Raw genomic sequence first — 20,651 nt, 5'->3', positions numbered from 1 at the left:
GTCTCAAAAACAAAAAAACAAAGATGGGATCTCATTATGTTGCCCAGGCTGGTCTCCAACTCTTGGGCTCAAGCAAGCCTCCTGCATCGAGTTTCCAAAGTGCTGGGATTACAGGCATAAGCTACTGCTCCCAGCCCAAACTATGAAGATTGATTGGTTAAAAAAAGGCATTCATGGCCGGGCGCAGTGGCTCACACCTGTAATCCCAGCACGTTGGGAGGCCGAGGCAGGCGGATCACGAGGTCAGGAGATCGAGACCATCCTGGCTAACACGGTGAAACCCCGTCTCTACTAAAAATACAAAAAATTAGCCGGGCGTGGTGGCAGGCGCCTGTAGTCCCAGCTACCCGGGAGGCTGAGGCAGGAGAATGGCGTGAACCCCGGGAGGTGGAGGTTGTAGTGAGCCGAGATCATGCCACTGAACTCCAGCCTGGGTGACAGAGCGAGACTCCGTCTCAAAAAAAATAAAAAAAAAAAATAAAGGGCATTCATTCTTAAACTCTCTAATCTTTGCTTTATAGCAAGGATGAACGTAACTTCAGAAGTCTGTTGCCATGTGAATTTCTGAATTTGTAAGGTGCTGTATTGCTGTTCTTTCATTCAACCAATACATATCTATTGCAAGCCTAGCAGCTACTGGATGCTATGCTGGCTGCTAGGGAAATGAAATGTACAAAATGCAGAAAAATCTTTGGTGACATCCCTAACAAATCCCCAAGGGTCTTAAGGACTGTCTTTCCAGATGCTGAAGAGTGCCACCAGAAATGAGGCTCTGGCTGTGCTGTAATTCAAGGTGAGTGGTTCCCACGGTAACGTCTTTTGAACCCATTCCTTTTTGAGCCCCACAACAATATTGTATCACTTGCCTTCCATCAGCAATGGCAGAATGGCATGTACCTAGTTTACCTAAGATATGTACCAAATTCTTCAGGAACAACTTTAAGAGGAAATAAACAGATACAAAAGATGGAAGGACAAAAACCACAAAGACAAAGAAAACAGTGGCCCACACCCATGGAATAGGGTCAGGATGAACTACAGCCTCTGGAGAAAGGTGCTGAGAACCATAAAAGGCTTGTAGGAGATGATGTTCTAATAAAGAAGATGATGGAAGGGAGAGGTCCCTTGTTTGTCTGCACTATTGAATCAGAATGATTCTGAAATAGCCAAGTCTAAAGCACAGATGGTTAGCAAAGGACTACATCAAAGTATGCCTAAGCTCAGTGCACCTGCCTCAGACCCCATCTGGGATCCCCCCCGGCACCATGAACCGGAGGACACAAGCAGAATACTAATCAGATTCTCTGAGGACAAAGATCCAGGAGATCATTCAGACTGCAAAGACCAGATCCCAGATTCAGATCCAAAAGATCTGGAAAGGCTGGCTGAGGCAAAGGGCGGAAAGGAAGAGGCCACTAGTGAGAGAGAGCCAGCTCAGGTGTCCCAGCAGCACAACCCAGGGCCACCTGCTCCTTCCACATCAGGAACACCTGCCACTGCAGCCGGGGGACTGGGGCAGCTTCAGGAAGGAAACCTGGAGCCAGAGGGATGCAGAGGTCACATCCCTAGCACATTGTGAAAGAAAAGAACAATTTCAGAGGGGAGGAGACGGCCGCCTTCAAAGGGCTATAGGGTAGATAGAGGAGAAAACTCATTTTGTGTAGTTCACAACAGCATTATTCACACCAGCCAAAAAATGGGAAACAACTCAAATGCCCATCAACTGATGAACGGATCAACAAAATGTGGTCTAGCAATACAACAAAATATCATTTAGCAAAATGAAGGAGTGAAGTACTGAGCCCGCGACAACCTGGATGGACCTTGAGACATCATTGCTTTCACTAAGTGAAAGCAGCCAGTCACCAAAGACCACATGTTGCGTGATTCCATTCACGTGAAATGTCCAGACCAGGCAAATCCATGGGGACAGAGAAAACGTTAGTGATTGCCAAGGACTGTGGGGAGGGAATGGGAAATGACTACTAACAGGTTTCTTTAAGAGGCAATGAAAATGTTCTGGAACCAGAATGACTGGACAACTCTGTGACTGTGCTAAAAACCACTGAATGGGCCGGACGCGGTGGCTCAGGCCTGTAATTCCAGCACTTTGGGAGGCCAAGGCGGGCAGATCACCAGGTCAGGAGATTGAGACCATCCTGGCCAACATGGTGAAACTCCGTCTCTACTAAAAATACAAAAATTAGCTGGGCATGGTGGCACGCACTTGTAATCCCAGCTACTTGGGAGGCTGAGGCAGGAGAACTGCTTGAACCCGGGAGGCGGAGGTTGCAGTGAGCCAAGATCGCAGCCACTGCACTCCAGCCTGGTGACAGAGTGAGACTCCATCTCAAAACAACAAACAACCAACCAACCACTGAATGTGTGCTTTCACTAAAAGGGCAAACTTTCTACTTTGATAAAGCTGTTTTTTTTTTTTTTTTTTTTTTTTGAAGGTATCCATTAGTACCTCCATTTAATATTCACAGCTCTATGAGGCAGCTATTTTGCACATAAGAAAACTGAGGCTCAACAAAATCGCATGGTCAATGATGGAGGTAGGGCGAGAAACCCAGCTCACCGTCCAGTCCAAATCCCCACTCGTCACTACGCTGGTTCTACTGACTCCTAATGAGTGGAAAGGGGAGATTTCAGCTGGACACAAGAAAGGACAGTGTAACAATTAGCACAGTGCCCTCCCACTCACCGGCAGTTCAGGCAGAGACTGACAACCACTCACAGGGGCCAGAGAAGGGGGTGCTGCGTCTGCAGGAGGGTGTACCTGCTAACCCCTTCACTGCCTTGCAGCTGAACACACTATACACTCTCTTTTCTAAATCTCAAGACACCTAAGGTTTGCCCTGTCTCTATGCTATTGAAACTATTGTTGGTTCCATATACTTAAAAAACTGTAGTTTTCCTATAATTTTTAAAAACTTTACATGTCCTCCACTTTCCAAATTAACATTATTTAGATGTTGAGATGTATTTCAATCATTGAGCAAAAGAATGGGAACTAGAACATGAGCCATGGAAACATGCAGTCCGCTGGTATACTTACTGTGAAGTTCATTCCCTTGATGGGGAGCTTCAGGTGTTCAAATCCCACTATCACCGTATACTGAGTGTAATTCAGGTAGCCAAGGTGAGCCACAATAATCTCTGCACATTTCTGCAAATACACAGGAAGATTTGCCTTTAAAGAAAGCAAGACTCACGCTCCCACCAAATAACCCATGAAGTAACACATTTCAACAGCAGATGAGCAGAACTCATTGTCTCCAGGGAACTCTCCAAAAGCCCAGAGAAAGTCAGATGCCAGCCAAACAGTTCCTAGAAAGAATGAACCAAATGGGTATTTTCGGAAACATAATATATGATTTACACCAATTAGAATCTTTTCTACTTTGGATGACTGAAAATAAGTCACTGTGTAAGAAAGTTAACAGTGCAATGCAAGCCTGACATTTCCATAAATATGTAACACTAGAACACGGGGGAAACGTAAGCTAAGACACGTCAACGCGGACGCTGCGACCTAATTTGTCCTCCCTGGCCCAATTTTGCGACTGTTGTAGTAATAAACGGAGTGAATTACATATTTTTCTTTCTCTCCTTTTAACCTGTCACTCTGTACATGGAGCCCTCTTTCCTCTCCATCCTGCACCCTCCATCCTCCACTCCGAGTCAAAGCAAAGGCTGCATGCACAGCAGCAAGTGCGGCACTGTTGTCAAGAGCTCCTTCCTTTTGTCCTTTAGAATTAAAAGCTAGGTCTCCTCTGCTTTGTTATCCCTTTCCAGAGTGGCAGGGAGGACAAACCCTCATGCAGGGATACAGAGGTGCACCCACTGGCCACGCACACAGAGCCGGCCACTCCTCCCCAGCAAGCTTGGCCCTGGCCCTGCCTTTCGGAATATCGCTCTCCACCATCCTGCTGCTGCCCAGAGCAAATGGGTGGTTCTCTGGCTTTCTAACAGGGCATCACTCCAATGACTGGTCAAGCCTCGAATGTCTGAGGTCAGGTAAGAAAACAGGTGTGGGTTTTACACAGCAGCCTTAAAAAGACAAAGGGTGGCCAGGCGTGGTGGCTCATGCCTGTAATCCCAGCACTTTGGGAGGCCAAGGCAGGCGGATCACTTGAGGCTAGGAGTTCAAGGCCAGCCTGGCCAACATAGTGAAATCCCGTCTCTACTAAAAGTACCAAAAATCAGCTGGGTGTGGTGACAGGCGTCTGTAATCCTAGCTACTCAGGAGGCTGAGGCAGGAGAATCCCTTGAACCTGAGAGGCGGAGGTTGCAGTGGGCCAAGATTATACCATTGCACTCTGGCCTGGGCAACAAGAGCAAAACTCCATCTCAAAAACAAACAAACAAAAAGACAAGAGGACAACTGTCAGGGAGGAGGACGAGGAGTGGAGTTGGGTAACACGGTGGGGTGCTGACCTAAGGGAACGGGGAGAAAGCAGAAGAGGAGCGGAGTGTGCAGGGGGCTGAAGGCAGCACCAAGGTCACCATCTCAACTCACAAAACACTTCAGCCCACTGGCAGCCCTGGGCCTGCACCGAAGCCCACAGTGCTCCGCAAGGAGGGGCTGCCCTGCGAAGGAGCTAAAGGCGCCCACCTCCCACTCTCCTATGCCAGAAGCACAGGTCATCTGCTATTTTCATCACATTGGAAAAGCAAGCCAAGGCTTCCTTTCCACCTGATCAGCTCTCATTGGAATCTGCTGCCTGCCCTCTGGGCAAGTGTGTGGTCCACCTTCTCGGCAAAACTAACTTCACCTTTCCCCTCCGGCAGTCGGGTCACAGGATGAGGCGTAGAGGCAAGGGTGGCTAAGGACTGTGCAGGAAGGGATGGCTTAAAATTTGTAAACACATTTTTGCTGGGTAGACAAACATCTCTTGCGAGTTCAAGAATTTGTCTCACTTTTCAGGGATGTTTTAATTAACAAAAGAGCTATATCTCAGGCTGCATATACTTATGAGTTTAAAAAAACTACACCAAAGATTCTGGCATCCCAAGTTCAAACCACGGTTCTGCTGCTGACTATGATGTACCTCTGAAAATCACATGATGGTACCACAGCTTTCTCACCTGCAAGGTGTGGAAAGCCTTGCTACCTACGTCAGACAATGGCTTTTCTTTACAGCAAAAAAAAAAAAAAAAAAAAAAGCAAGTCAGGTACGGTGGTGCACACCTGTCATCCTAGCTACTTGGGAGGCTGAAGCAGGAGGATTGCTTGAGCCCAGGAGTTCAAAGCCAGCCTGGGCAACATAGCAAGACTGTGTTTAAGAAAAAAAAAAGAAAAAGTATATAAGAGCATGGTAAATATCTCTGCAATGTAAAAATTCCATGTTTTTTAAAGCCAGGGCAATGTTCCTTGTAGGGTTAGAGAGAGACCTGAGTAGACAGGGAACAGAAGCAAGATAATCCTAAGGGGTGACACAGTATAAACTGAGGTAGGGCCAACAATGAAGAGGGAGGAAACCATGAAGACGCACTGAAGGGCCATTCTCAAGGTGCACAGTACGGTGGGCACATCCAAGAAGCAAGTGCAGGCCAGCCAGTACCCTGGCAGCCTGGCCCTGCTTAAGCAAAGGCTTTAGGTAGGGCAACCCACTTGTTCCGATTTTAAAACAGGAAGTCCTAGGTGCTGAGAAACCACACAGTGCAGGCAAACCAGGACGATGGGTCTCACCAGCTCCAAATAAGTAACCCCTGACTAATGGTCCACTGAGCCTCAATCTGAGAGGCAGCACAACAAGATGGGTGTCATCAAGCTCTCCAGGTGCGAGTGGCCGCCAGGCCCTCGTATGGGAAGAGAGCAGCTTCTTGGGCCATGGTCCTGTCTGACACTCACACCTGTTATCCCTTCAGCAGTACTGATCGCACCCCTCCCGCACACAGGCCTCAATGGGGGACAAAGGGATGCCTCATGCTGCACACATAAGGCACACTCACATATGTTGTTCACCTTGATCTTTACTGCTTTCCTAAGGCAGGCAGGAAGGCTTGATCCCAACTCTATAGATGGGGAAAATACACTTTGGAAGCTGACTCAGTCCCTGGATGCAGAATGAGAGGCCAGTCCCACATGATCCTCCCACCTTGGCCTCCCAAAGTGCTGGAATTATACACATGAGCCACCGGGCCCAGTCCTTGAATTCTTTCTTGCTAGGAAAAACAGGGCCAGTATACGTATCACTAGTAACTAGGCAGTATGCATGGTGGTCAAGGACACAAGCTTCAGAATAAAAGAGCACAGGTTTAAATCCTAGGCACTCCACTTATTATCTGTGTTACCTTGGGCAATGATTTAGACCTCTCTAAGCCTCAGTTTCTTCTTCTACAAAACAGGCTCTAATAGTAGTTTCTACTTCATGGACCTGCTGAGAGGATCGAATGAGACAGTGAGTGGACTGGTACTTGGCATGACACCTAGCAGAGAAACTACTTGCCATGCGGCTTCTGACATTAATTTTCTAATCCTATAAGAAAATGCATTGCCCTGTTTTGATGCTCTCCAAGTTCTCCACGCTGCCAATAACCTGCTGTGTCTGAGGTGGACTCCTTGCTATATAGCAGGGATCTGGTTCTGATTCTCTGGACTCGGAATAGAATACAGTGTCAATGAAATCAAACGTGAGGGCTCGTTCCCCACTCTGGACCCCAGGTTTCCTATCCCTCAGCCATACTGTACTCTGAAGCAGATGCTCAAAAAGGTAGGCCCCTGACCCCCAAGAGGCCCAGGTATTCGTCTTCACACAGTCAGATCAGGGCATGCATCACACGGCTGGGAACAACCCAAAGCCTCAGTCAAGAGTTACCATGGAAAATTAGGCCTGGTGGCACACGCTTGTAGTCCCAGATACTTGGGAAGTTAAGGCAGGTGAACTGCTTGAGCCCAGAAGTTTGAGACTGCAGTGAGCTGTGATTGTGCCACTGCACTCCAGCCTGGGTGACAGAGCAAAAACCTGTCTCAAAACAAAACAAACCAAAAAACGAGTGACCACAGCCGGTGGCAGACGTTCGTATGAGGTGGCAGCCCATAACATTCATTAGGGACACACTGGGCAGTAGGTCACACACACAGTAAAAACAAGTACCATGTATGCTCAGGGTGGCCGGCACTCATGTGTGCATGCACTATGGATGTGTGAATGCATGTGTATGTTTGTAAGAATTTTCAAGGGTATCCACCTATAAAAATAAGTAAGTTTTCTCAGGCCATCTTTGCTACGACTCCATTTTTTTCACTTAAGAACAATTTCTCAAAGCCTCTTACCATGCTATCTTCTACAGTTAAATGTGTACGCAGCCTGAGGACTGACTGTAGGGCTCGCCCCATACACTCACCCCTGCACATGTGAGGGTCCTTGTCCGGTTGTGAACTTTGTTATGAATGTACATCGTGGTTCCATCTTGAGCTACACCATCGACTTTAACAGTCATGGGAAAGCTTGTCTTAATGGAAGTTTCTACAAAAGAAAAAAATTCAGTGTCAGAGACCATGCCAGGCACATCACACCTACGAAGGTGCCTTCCTGGCTCTGTAATGACCTTGGAGCCAGGAAAAGACAGAAAGCCCGTAAGGTCCTTAGGCCACACTGGCCTCAGCACATTTGAAAATCTCTTAATTGCCCAGCAAACAAAGCCTTTCCATTAGATTCCAACCCAACACCCAGGGGGTCTATGTCAAAACCTACACTTCACATCCATCAGTTTCACTTCCACTTCACACACAAAAAAAGGGTAACTATTTCACTGGCTAATGAACTTATATTTTTAATTTCTCACATACATTTTTAACTTAACAAATTCGATACCAAAAACAGAAACAGATTTCTTATTTCTTCTAATTACAGGTTTTTCCAATTATATTCTCATTTAAAAAATCATAACAAAATATAAAGACGGATTAAACACTAAGAATTTCACCACCTAGAGATAATCACAATTCATATTTTGTGTCTATCCTTCCAGACCATTTTCTAGACATACGAATACCTAGTAATGTGAATTTTTTGCTTTCTGAAATGGTACAAAGAGGGGATAATTTTTTTGTAATATGTATTTGTTTCACTTCATTTACTGGGGTCATGGGGTTATCTTTTCAAATTCTTTCTCAACCACAGTGTCTCATGTGAACCACAGAACAGAAAATGCTAACTCATCCTGAACAATGGATGCATCAGGGGAGGGTTTCTCAGCCTCTGTATCACTGACATTTTGGGCCAGATAATTCCTTGTTGTGGAAGTGGGGGGGAGGTGTCGGCATCTCTGCCCTCTACCCACTAGATGCAAGGAGTACTCCCTCCTCCTCTCCATTTGTGACAAAATTGTCTCAAGACATTGGCAAGTGTCCCTGGGGGGCCAGAACCATTACTTTAGGGCATCAGGTCTTACTCCTCTCCCAGATCCTCACTGGAAAAGGCTGGCAGCTGTAGTGCCGACACCATGCAGCCACTGAGCTAAGCTGACCAGGACTCTACGGAGGATGTGTATCTCTCGTAACTTTCTCTCCCACTGGAAGACATTTAAGGCGTTTCCAATTTGTTGCTATAATAATGGACATCCCCATACATCTATCTTTGAGCACTTGTCCCAATATTCTGAAGTCAACATCTAAAATACGATGTTTCTTCGTACAAAGAAAAATCATCCCAAAATGTCAAGCTCCATACCTTTTGATTGATCCAACTCAACAACACATGTCAGCCATAGTTGCTGATTGTATGTAGACAGTGGATTTGAAAGTATTTGAATTGGCTTTAGCTGAAGAAAAAAAAACAAAGTAATCCATGTGACCTTTTCATTGAGTTTACCAAATACCTTCATCATGTTAACACACAAACTTTACTTTTAGCAAAAAAGGCTTGAGTGTTAGCTCTGAAACAGAAACATGTGAGGTTTTCCTTTTTCTTTTTTTTGAGACAGAGTCTCGCTCTGTCGTCCAGGCTGCAGTGCAGTGATGCGATCTCGGCTCACTGCAAGCTCTGCCTCCTGGGTTCAGGCCATTCTCCTGCCTCAGCCTCCTGAGTAGCCAGGACTACAGGCACCGGCCACCACTGCCCAGCTAATTTTTTGTATTTTTAGTAGAGATGGGGTTTCACCATGTTAGCCAGGATGGTCTCGATCTCCTGACCTCATGATCCGCCCTCCTTGGCCTCCCAACATGCTAGGTTACAGGCGTGAGCCATCGCACCCGGCCATGAGGTTTTCCTTTCAACAACATAAATGACATTCTGCCTTCCAGAAGAAGAAAGGACTAACTTCCAGCTCCAATTCATGTCTGTCTCGCACAGAAACCTCTTTCCACATTTGGACCCTTGGGGACAACATACTTACTTAAATACCAAGGAAAAAGCCATCTTGGAAAAAGAATAAAATGAGCAGAATGAGATACGTAATAAGACAATAAAGAATACCAAAGGAACGCTTTCATAGTTACAAGATAACATATCTCAAGAATTATTATTTTTTGAGATGGGAATCTAGCTCTGTTGCCCAGGCTGGAGAGCAGGGATGTGATCTCGGCTCACTGCAACCTCTGCCTCCCAGGTTCAAGTGATTCTCCTGCCTCAGCCTCCCAAATAGCAGGGATTATAGGCACCTGCCACCACACCCAGCTAATTTTTGTATTTTTAGTAGAGAAGGAGTTTCACTGTCTGTGAATCAGACTGGTCTTGAACTCCTGACCTCGTGATCAGCCCACCTTGGCCTCCCAAAGTGCTGGGATTACAAGCGTGAGCCACCGCACCCAGCCAAGAATCATTTCTTTAGTATCCATATGCCAGGCAAATTGCTCTTTGATGTCTGCTATTTTTATATTTCTGAAAGAAAGTCTTAACACCCCTGGGGAGAAAAATTAGAGGTGACGAATGTTGTCAATGATTCTTCTGCAGTATCTTTTGAAAGACGTAATATTGGTGTTTAGTAACAGTCGACCACAGAGAGATTCACTGAAGCAGCCCACCCATGGTTCCAAAGAAAAGCGTTATTTGAATGCATCGTCTTTGGAGGTGAATGTGTTTTTTTTATTTTTTATTTTTCTGAGACAGGGTGGTGCTCTGTCACCCAGGGCTGGAGTGCAGTGGTGCAATCACGGCTTACTGCAGCCTCAGCCTCTCAGGATCAAGCGGTCCTCCCACCTCAGCCTCCCAAGTAGCTGGGACAACAGGTATGCCCCACCACACCCAGCTTATTTTTAAATTTGTTGTAGAGACAATCTCCCTATGTTGCCCAGGCTAGTCTTAAATGAATTTGTTTTTGGGTCTTAATACTTCTATCAGGGTCTCAATAAAACTCCCTAAGACTAAAGACTTGCCTAAAAACCATCAAGGCAGAAAATCTCTCCAGGAATGAGCTACTGTCTTAGTGAAGTGAGGATGGTCTCTTGGAAGCAAGTCAGTTCAGTAGAATGGCTGCTGTGTTCAGTGTCAAAAAAAGACTCACACCCTGAGAGACTGAAACTGTAAAAGATGAACTACTACCAGGAAAGTCCATAGCAGCACCTCTTCAAATCAGATCATCAGGTCAACAGTGAAAGAAAATAAAGCAATGCAAAGGAAATGTGAAGACAGACGATGCAGAGGGCCCTTTCAAACTAGCAGTAGCAAAGAGAAGACTCAAACGGTGTAAGTTTTAGTACTTTTTCTTCTTTTGCCTTTTTGCAAAATTGTAAGGGTAGAAAACTAGCAGGGAAGTGTGAGAACAGAGGGAAGGGGGATTTGGGGTCATACAATCAGATTTAAACTATACATATCATGGTGCCTCAAAGATGCAGGGCAACTGTGTTCAGTTTATAGATAAAGTTATATTTCACACACAAAAAAGGTTTACTTGTCCAGGCTCTCACAAGTTAGCATTTATTCAAGGAAACCAAAATTTTCCAATTGAAAGAACCTCTGTTTTTCTCCAAAGGTGGTAAAAAGTTAAGGCTTTTTTTTTTTTTGAGATGGAGTCTCACTCTGTCACCCAGGCTGGAGTGCAATGGCACAATCTTGGCTCACTGCAAGCTCCGCCTCCCAGGTTCAACCAATTCTCCTGCTTCAGCCTCCTGAGTAGCTGGGACTACAAGTGCCCGTCACCACGCCCAGCTAATTTTTTTGTATTTTTAGTGGAGATGGGGTTTCACCGTGTTAGCCAGGATGGTCTCCATCTCCTGACCTGGTGATCTGCCCGCCTCAGCCTCCCAAAGTGCTGGGATTACAGGCATGAGCCACCTTGCCCGGCCAAGTTAAGGTGTATTTTTTTAAAGGATTTTTCATTTAAACTGAGTTCACACAAGGAATACAAAGTAATCATTAGAAAGAACTGTACTATCAGAAACCTGACAGAGGCCAATTCTTAACCTGGGCAAATATGAGAAAGATGAGACACCTAAGTGGTATCATTATTAAAAATTACAATCTGATAGGACTTACAGAGGCAAGGAATCAGGATGAGTTAACCACTCTTTGGAAATGAACAACTGCTCCCTAAGAGGTAATACCACCATCTTCCTAAGTACTGAGATGTTTGTTACAGCAGAAATGGCGACTTCAGCAAACAAGAACCCAGAGGCCAGCAGCTGACAATGGAAGACGAAATGTGTGCTGCCTAAGAAGCCAAGGCAAGGGCAGGCTACCTTAAAGACTCTAAGCAGAACAATTTCTCAGTGACCTGAGGTTTATACTGTACCCCACCACCCAGCTGCCACTCAGACCCAGTCTTACCTTTTTGCTATTATTTAGTGAAAAATTAGCCACAGAAGTCTGGATCACTTTAGGTCCTAAAGTATAACAGAAAAGGATAAAAACAGGTTATAGTGATACTGATATTTAATATTTTTTTTTCCAAATTCCAAGAAAGACTCATACATTACATGGAGATGGCCTTAATTTACCTGGGTTTTCTTTAGAGATTATACAATGTGTAAGTAAAAGATATAAACACACAAACACAGACACAGAATATACACTCTGCTGTGCTTCACGATTTGCCAACACAAGTCAACCAGCATGACTGGCACACAACACAGAGGGTTTCCACAGGAAACGCCCTGCTAAGCTCTCAGTGAGAACTCTCTCTACAGGCATGGGCCCAAGAAGGTATTAACTATAGAGACTCTGTCTTATATATTCTGTAAAATATAAAGATTTCTTCCAAAACCTAAGACACACTTATCTGCTCATCCAATTAATCTCGTCTTCCAAAAATATTTATTAAGGGCTATAAACATAATATTTGCTAATATAAGCAGGAAAGCAAAAGTTTTAACTGAAGTAACAGGTATACGAACCTCACAGATTCTTTTTTCCCAATTTTTACTGTGATAAAATATACCGAAGATTTGCCATCTTAACGATTTTTTTCTATAAACCCAAGAACTTACCATCTTAACCATTTTTTTTTTCTATAGATCCAAGAACTTGACATCTTAACCATTTTTTTTATTTTTGCTCTTGTTGCCCGGGCTGGAGTGCAATCGCACAGTCTCAGCTCACCACAACCTCCGCCTCCCGGGTTCAAGCAATTCTCCTGCCTCAGTCTCTCGAGTAACTGAGATTACAGGCATGCGCCACCACACCCAGCTAATTTTGTATTTTTAGTAGAGACAGGGTTTCACCATGTTGGTCAGGCTGGTCTTGAACTCCTGACCTCAGGTGATCCGCCCACCTCAGCCTCCCAAAGTGCTGGGATTACAGGTGTGAGCCACTGTGCCATGCCCATCTTAACCATTTTTAAGTGTACAGTTCAGTGGTAGTAAGTACATTCATACCATACAACCATCACTGCCATCCATCTCCACAATTCAAAACTGAAGCACTGTGCCCATCAAACAATTCCCCATTCCCTCTCCCAGCCCCTGGCTGCCACCACTCTACTTTCTGTCTTGATGATTTTGACTACTCTAAGTACCCCATGTAAGTGAATCTTACAGTATTTACATTTTTGCCACTGGCTTATTTTACTAAGTATAATGTCCTCAAAATTCATCCATATTATAGCTTCTGTATGAATTTCTTTACTTGTTTTTTATTTATTTATTTATTTATTTTGAGACGGAGTCTCACTCTATTGCCCAGGCTAGAGTGCAATGGCACGATCTCAGCTCACTGCAACCTCTGCCTCTCAGGTTCAAGTGATTCTCCTGCCTCAGCCTCCCGAGTAGCTGGGATTACAGGTGCTCACCACCACGTTTGGCTAATTTTTGTATTTTAGTAGAGATGGAGTTTCATCATGTTGGCCAGGCTGGTCTTTAACTCCTGACCTTGTGATCCACCCATCTCAGCTTCCCAAAGTGGTGGGATTACAGGCATGAGCCACTGCGCCTGGCCGAATTTCCTTACTTTTTAAGGCTAAATATTCCATTGTATGTGTATACCACATTTCATTCCTCTGTCCATTTATCTGTCAATGGATACTGTGGTTGATTCCACAATTTCAGTTAGTGTGAATAATGCTGCTATGAACATGGGTGTACAAATATCTCCTCAAGACCCTGGTTTTTTTTTTTTTTTTTAATTTTGAGACAGACTTTCATTGTTGTTGCCCAGGCTGGAATACAATAGCATGATGTTGGCTCACTGCAACCTCCCCTCCTGGGTTCAAGTGTTTCTCCTGCCTCAGTCTCCCAAGTAGCTGGGATTATAGGCACGCGCCACCACACCTGGCTAATTTTTGTATTTTTAGTAGAGACGGGGTTTCACCATGTTGGTCAGGCTGGACTCGAACTTCAAACCTCAGGTAATGCACCCGCCTCAGCCTCCCAAAGTCTGGGATTACAGGTGCGAGCCACCAGGCCCAGCCAACAGTTTTCTTTTAGCACTTTGAATGTATCAGCCCACTGCCTTCTGGCCTCCAAAGTTTCTGATGAGGTATCTGCTGACAAACTTACTGAGGATCCCTTGTATGTGATGAGTCACTCTCTTGCTGTTTTCAAGATTCTGTCTTTGACTTTCTACAGTTTGATTATATCTCGGTGTGGGTCTCTTTGAGTTCATCCTACTTTCAGTTTGTTGAGCTTCTTGCATGTTTATATTCGCATTTCACCAAATTTGGGAAGTTTTCAGTCATCACTGCTTGCAATATTCTCTCTGACCCATTCTCTATCTCTTCTCCCTCTCAGACTCCCACAGTGTGTATGTTGCTCCATTTGAGTGTCCCCAAGGTCCCTCCGTCTCTGTTTATTTTTCTTCTGTTTTTCTGCTCCTCAGACTCAAAAATTTCCACTGTCCTATCTTTGGATTCACTGATTCTTTCCTCTACCTGTTCAAATCTGCCTTTGAATCACTCTAGCATATTTTTCATCTCCAGAATTTATTTTTGGTTTCCCTTTAGGTTTTCTTTTTATCCATACGTTGTTTTCTTGACGGTCTCCCTGTCTCTTCCTTTAGTTCTCTGGGCATCTTTAAGACAGTTGTTTTAGTCGCTGCCTAACAGATCTGTCACATGGTCTTAGTCAGAGACAGATTCTGACAGTTCATTTTTTTCCTTTCGATGGGCCATACTTTATTGTTTGCCTTGTGACCTTTTTTTTTTTCTGAGACAGAGTCTCACTCTGTCACCCAGGCTGGAGTGCAGTGGCGTGATCTCAACTCACTGCAAGCTCCGCCTCCCGGGTTCACGCCATTCTCCTGCCTCAGCCTCCTGAGTAGCTGGGACTACAGGAGAGTACTACCACACCTGGCTAATTTTTTTGTATTTTTAGTAGAGACGGGGTTTCACCGTGTTAGCCAGGATGGTCTCGATCTCCTGACGTCATGATCCACCAGCCTTGGCCTTCCAAAGTGCTGGGATTACAGGCGTGAGCCACCGCGCCCAGACGCCTTGTGACCTTTTGTCGAAAAGTGGATACTTAAATCTAGTAATGTACCTCCGGAAACCAGACTCTCCCCTTCCTCAGGGTTTGCTGTTATTCATTTTTGTACTTTTGTTTTTGGTGTTGTTATAGACTGTCTCTGTGCAAAGGATCACCCTGAGGTTTAAACTTAAAGTCTTCTCAGGTCTTTTCTGAGCCTGTGCCTTCCTCTGGGCAGGTGTGGTGACTTTCTAAATTTCCCTGTATTAGCAGTTTTGAATGTCCTGGTCTTCAATGTCTGATTCCCGAAAAAGGAAAAAGGGAAAAATGAAGGGGTAAAAAAGTACCAGCCCTTTAAATCCCCTGGAAGCAACTTCAGTCAGCGGGGGATGGGCTTGCAACAGCTGAGAGCCTCCTGAGGCTCTCTTACTTCGTCGTACTTCTGCGATCAGAAGCAGCATCAGCCATCAGAGCACAGATCCCTGATATCTGGAAGACACGGTCCTTTTTGCCCACCTTGGTTTCTATAAGCTCTAGGAACACACATTCAGCTGCCTGCTATAGGCCTGCAATGGAGGATGGCTACCTGCTACTGTGCTAAGAGCTGCACTGACCAAAAGTAACCACAATCTAACGTACAAGCATTCCCTTCGAAGTGGCAAGCCTTCAATAGACTCCAGAGTTCCAAAACAGTTACGCCATACAGATAACTGCCACTGCAGCTGTTGTCTAAGTAGAAGACATCGATTCCTACTCCACCATCTTCCCAGAATCCTCTCCAAGCTTCTACAGATTCTCACAATGCATTTCTTCAGAGTTTTGGCCTTAAAAGAAGCAGTCAAAGGAAACACTGTGAATCTGATTTTAATTTAATTTAGAACTGGATTTGTTCCGGCCGGGCGCGGTGGCGCACGCCTGTAATCCCAGCACTTTGGGAGGCCAAGGTGGGCGGATCACGAGGTCAGGAGACCGAGACCATCCTGGCTAACACGATGAAACCTCATCTCTACTAAAAATACAAAAAGTTAGCTGGGCGTGGTGGTGGGCGCCTGTGGTCCCAGCTACTTGAGAGGTTGAGGTAGGAGAATGGTGTGAACCCGGGAGGCGGAGCCTGCAGTGAGCCGAGATCATGCCACTGCACTCCAGCCTGGGCGACAGAGTGAGACTCCGTCTCAAAAAAAAAAAAACTGGATTTGTTCAAAAACATATCACTCTCAACTGGTGATGTCAGTTTTTCCAGGCTGCCTCAGTGACCACCCCCCCGTCTGCCACCAACAATCCTCCACTCAAAAGGAGGAAATACACAACCAAGGCAATAACCTGTCTCTGGAATGCATTTAGGAATGCTGAGGATATATCAAACGTAGGAAGGAGGGCTGTGTTCACAATGAGGCTCCTTTTTTAACCAGATTCACAATCTGAGTGAACTCCTAACCCAGGAAGTAAGGCAGTCCAGTTTCCTGGAAAGAATTAAGAACTGAGAATCAGAAAAATCTAGACTCAGCTGGCTGCGGGTGACTCACACTTGTAATCCCAGCACTTTGGGAGGTCAAGGCGGGTGGATCACCTGAGGTCAAGAGTTCGAGACCAGACTGGCCAACACGGTGAAACTCTGTCTCTACTAAAAATACCAAAAAAAAATTAGCCAGGTGTGGCAAGTGCCTGTAATCCCAGCTACTCGGGAGGCTGAAGCAGGAGAATCGCTTGAACTGGGGAGGAGGAGGTTGCAGTGAGCCAAGATCTCACCACCGCACTCTAGCCTGGGCAAAAAACAAAAAAAAAAAAACAAAAAACAACAACAACAAAAAGAAGAATCTGGACTCTAGTCTTCACTAACAAGGCTTTCTGGGTCTTGATTTCCTCATTTGCAAAATGACAGTTATTAAGCCAATAGTCCCCTAAGGTACTCCTAACTCTAAAATAATAACCTTATCACGTAAAATAATCAGGAGCAGATTACTTGCGATAGTTAATTTTATGTGTCAACATGACTGGGCCACAGGGTGCCGAGACATTCGGTTAAACATTATTCTGTTGTGTCTGGGGGTTGTTTCTGGATGAGATTAACATGTGAATCGGCAGACTGAGTCAAGCTGACTGCTCTCTCCAATGGGGGTGGACCCCTCCTCCAATCCATTGAAGACCTGAATAAAACATATTGACTGAGTAAGCGAGAATTTGCTCTCTCTGGCCGGGCTCTCTCTATGTCCAGCTGGGACACTGGTCTTCTCCTGCCTTCAGACTCCGACCTGGACTCAGCTGGAATTTACTCCATCAGCTCTCCTAGTTCTCATGCCTTTAGGCTGGACTGAAACTACACCATGGGCTCTCCTCATCTCTTACTTGACTGCAGATCTTTGGACTTCTCAGCTTCCATAATCATGTGAGCAAATTCCTTATAATAGATAGACAGATAGGACAAACAACAGGCAGACAGGCAGGCAGGCAGATACACAGATATTTCCTATTGATTCTGTTTCTCTGGAGAACTCTGACTAATAGACTACTGTATGGAAAGAAAGAAGGGGATGTAGAAATCCTGACAACGCTTGTATCTCAGCTGTGGTGCATCACTTTACATTTCTGCAAGAGTGGAGAGGGTTTGATATAATCATGGTCGTTTGCGACAGAAAAGTAGCTTAAAGGAACAGAAGGTGGCTGAGGTCCCACTGAGACTGGAGACCATGAGAATATTAATGCCTCCCCTACCAATCTTAAAGGATAACAGTTAAAATCAAGTAAGATAATGGATATAGCTTGTGCTGTAATTAATGTAATTTTTACTTCTTGATGACTTAACGGGAAAGAAGTTGGCTACAGTTGCTATTATTACCATCACCATCAGATAAACAGCACCTGAAGAGCCACCCTCCCCCCACCAGCTTCCTCATCCATTTACCAACCCAGTTTTCGGTAAGAAACTAGCCTTTTGAGGCACAAATTGCCTCTGGGACAGGTTAAGCCTAATTGCTGTTCACACTTTAGTATTAAGTAAATCGATTAAATAACATCTACCAGAAATCACCCTTATGGAGAAAGATATTCTATGTAAGAGGGAAACATAGCAATGGAATACATTCTCTCCAAACAAGTTAGGCTCCTGGTTGCCTGCCCTGTGCACAGGGCTGAAAAGACACCTGGGTCTCTGGGAACCTTGTGAAAACCATTTGGCTTTTCAGGTTCTCCATCCGTGAGAAAGGGCGTTGGCCTAGATGATCTCACTGCTCCTGCAGCCACCCCGCCGCATGCTCACAGCTATCAGCCCCCCAGCTCTCCTCCCAACCCCATCAGCTGCATCATAGCTCTTTCGTGGCCTGTCTCCCCCACCAGGCAGCATGTTCTGAATGCACCAGTGCCCAGCTGGGCGAGGGCACAGAAGATTAGAAATGTCTGCCTGGCCAATGAAGGCATGTGGTCAAGGCTGCCCCAGGCTGCTGCACAGGGCATAGACAGGGTCACTTGGGGCTACTCACTGCACCTCCGCCAGGAGAAACAGAGCAGCTAGAAGCGCAGGACTGGGACCCATCCTCCCTGTGGGCACTTCTCCCTCCATGCTGGAGCCCTTGGCAGTGGGAGACAGGGGCACAGCTGAGCTGGTCGAAAGCAACGCGCCAGGGCCACCACACATAGCAAAAGATTCACTGGGTAAAAACCGAACCTTACCTCTGATCCCAACGAAGACGGTCAGGCCAAAGCAGATGAAAAAGACGACAAACACGAGGACAAAGTGGCGCTTGGAGAGCGTGTAGAGCCGCATGGGCGCCAGCCTAAGGGCAGAAGCCAGCAGTGAGGGACAGTCAGGGGAAGGCACGGGGGTCACAGGAAACCGGCCCTACAGCAACACCCCTCCCCACACGACACTGCCCACCTCCCCTCCCAGCCTCTCACTTCTGAAGTGGGTCTGCACTGCCACCAGGTGACCTCCTGAAAAAAAGAGCCTCGGCGGTCGATTCAGGAGCCATGCGTTCCTGCACATACTGGGTTAGAGGGTCCGTGGACACACCGGCACCATGGTCTGCACGCGGCACATCAACCCCACACTCGAGGAGAACGTACTGGGACTCCTACACCCCCCAGGGGTCACTGCCACAGAGGCAGTGACCAGACCCCACTACCCACCCCACGCACGCACATACATACACACACACGCGCACACACAGGCACACCCACAAACATACGGCCTACAGGGGTGACACCGTCAGGGTCCACTTGAAGCTCCAGGTCCTGCCAGCACCACACTTCTCTGCCATTCCCACAAGCCCATAGCCTGATTCCTCCCGTCCCAAGTCCTCCACAACTTCAGGTTCCCCTCGTGCCACCCACCAGCATGGGCGCTGCCTTGCTGTACAGTTTTGTGTGATTTACACCAACGGGGAAACCAACTTGCCCTGCCAGGTCCCTGCCCGGTCACAGGAAAACACCAGGGGCAGGGATCATTTCTTTTAGAACACCCTGTATCAGGGGCCAGGAAACAAAAGAAAAATCTGTAAAGGCCCAGGCAGTACATGTGAGGCTTTGGAAACACTCGGTCTCCGTCGCAAGGCACAGCTCTGCTTCTCTGAGCAGCACGGGATGCATGAGCATGAATGTGTCCCAGTCAAACCACCGACAAAAGGGGTGCGGCCATCCCCCGCCTTGTGCCCTGAAGAGGAGACCCACAGACCAGAGGAACACGCAGTGCTGTCTGTTTCGCTCTGTCTTCTGTGTTCTCTGTCGTCCTTGCATGTTCTGGTCCTGGGAGTCAGGCCAGCAGGAAGGACCCTGAGCACCTCACCTCGGAGACAGGCAGCTGCACACCCACCCGGGGAGGCAGACACAGGCTCAGCCCAGCCCTGCAGGAAGGTTACTGGCTTCACGGTCCAAAGCTCACACGGGCCTGCGTGCCCACACCCCCCCGCAGCACGTGCCTGAGACTGCGGCTGCAGAACAGGAAGTCACTGCCAGGCCCGCCTCAGGGCCAGGATGAAGCCGTGAGTCAACACCTCTGGGACGTGGCTCTGATAAGCTTGGGCCCACTGCCCCCAGCAGGGCCTGCGTGGCCACCTGGGCAGTGAGCACACAGACCAGGGTCACTGAGTGAAGAAATAAAAAATAGGTGCCTCCACGGCTGCCCTGGGACTCGGTGAAAACACTCACCCACGAACATGAGACGAGAGCTGGGGAAGGAGGCAGCCCAGCCCCAACTCAGCTCTGGGGCTTGACAGATCCTCAGAGGCCCAGGAGCCATAGGAATGACCTCAGGGAGCAAACTCAACACCTTCAATTCACAGGTGGGGAAACTGAGGTCTGGAGACAGTGCACATGCCCAAGATGCCGCAGCCCTGCCCTCTGCACCCGCACTCCGCAGAGGTGGCTCTGGGATGGCACTGCTGGCTCCTACCTACACCACCTCCTCTGGGCAAGCCCTGCAGTGTGAAGCCTGGACCGGAAAGAAGTGTCTCCTCTGAACTTCCGCAGTTAACCCAGGTGTCAAGTCTATTCCTTAGTGTAAGCATGGTGTGTTTAATATGTTATTGTTTTAATACTGCAGATGGCCGGGCGCAGTGGCTCATGCCTGTAATCCCAGCACTTTGGGAGGCCGAGGTGGGTGGATCCTGAGGTCAGGAGATTGAGACCATCCTGGCCAACACAATGAAACTCTGTCTCTACTAAAAACACAAAAATTAGCGGCCAGTGGCTCAGGCCTGTAATCCCAGCACTTTGGGAGGCTGAGGCGGGCGGCTCATGAGGTCAGGAAATCGAGACCATCCTGCTAACATGGTGAAACCCTGTCTCTACTAAAAAATACAAAAAGTAAGCCGGGCGTGGTGGCGGCCGCCTGTAGTCCCAGCTACTGGGGAGGCTGAGGCAGGAGAATGGCGTGAAC

The 20,651-nt window shown here is 46.8% G+C and overlaps 1 protein-coding gene across 1 annotated transcript in view; it reads right to left on the bottom strand.

Annotated features, from left to right (window-relative positions):
• TMEM181 (transmembrane protein 181) overlaps positions 1 to 20,651 on the bottom strand; it is a 103,556-nt gene that overhangs the window by 45,239 nt on the left and 37,666 nt on the right. Inside the window, 5 exon segments of the mRNA XM_030928794.1 lie at positions 3,062 to 3,172; positions 7,357 to 7,478; positions 8,685 to 8,775; positions 11,718 to 11,773; positions 18,449 to 18,552. Of these exon segments, the coding sequence (XP_030784654.1) occupies positions 3,062 to 3,172; positions 7,357 to 7,478; positions 8,685 to 8,775; positions 11,718 to 11,773; positions 18,449 to 18,552 (484 nt within the window).

This window comes from Rhinopithecus roxellana, chromosome 4 (assembly GCF_007565055.1).
Source record: "Rhinopithecus roxellana isolate Shanxi Qingling chromosome 4, ASM756505v1, whole genome shotgun sequence".
In the NCBI taxonomy this organism is placed as follows: Eukaryota; Metazoa; Chordata; class Mammalia; order Primates; family Cercopithecidae; genus Rhinopithecus; species Rhinopithecus roxellana.
The sequence above is the reverse complement of the archived record's forward strand: the minus strand, read 5'-3'. Positions and strand labels throughout refer to the sequence as shown.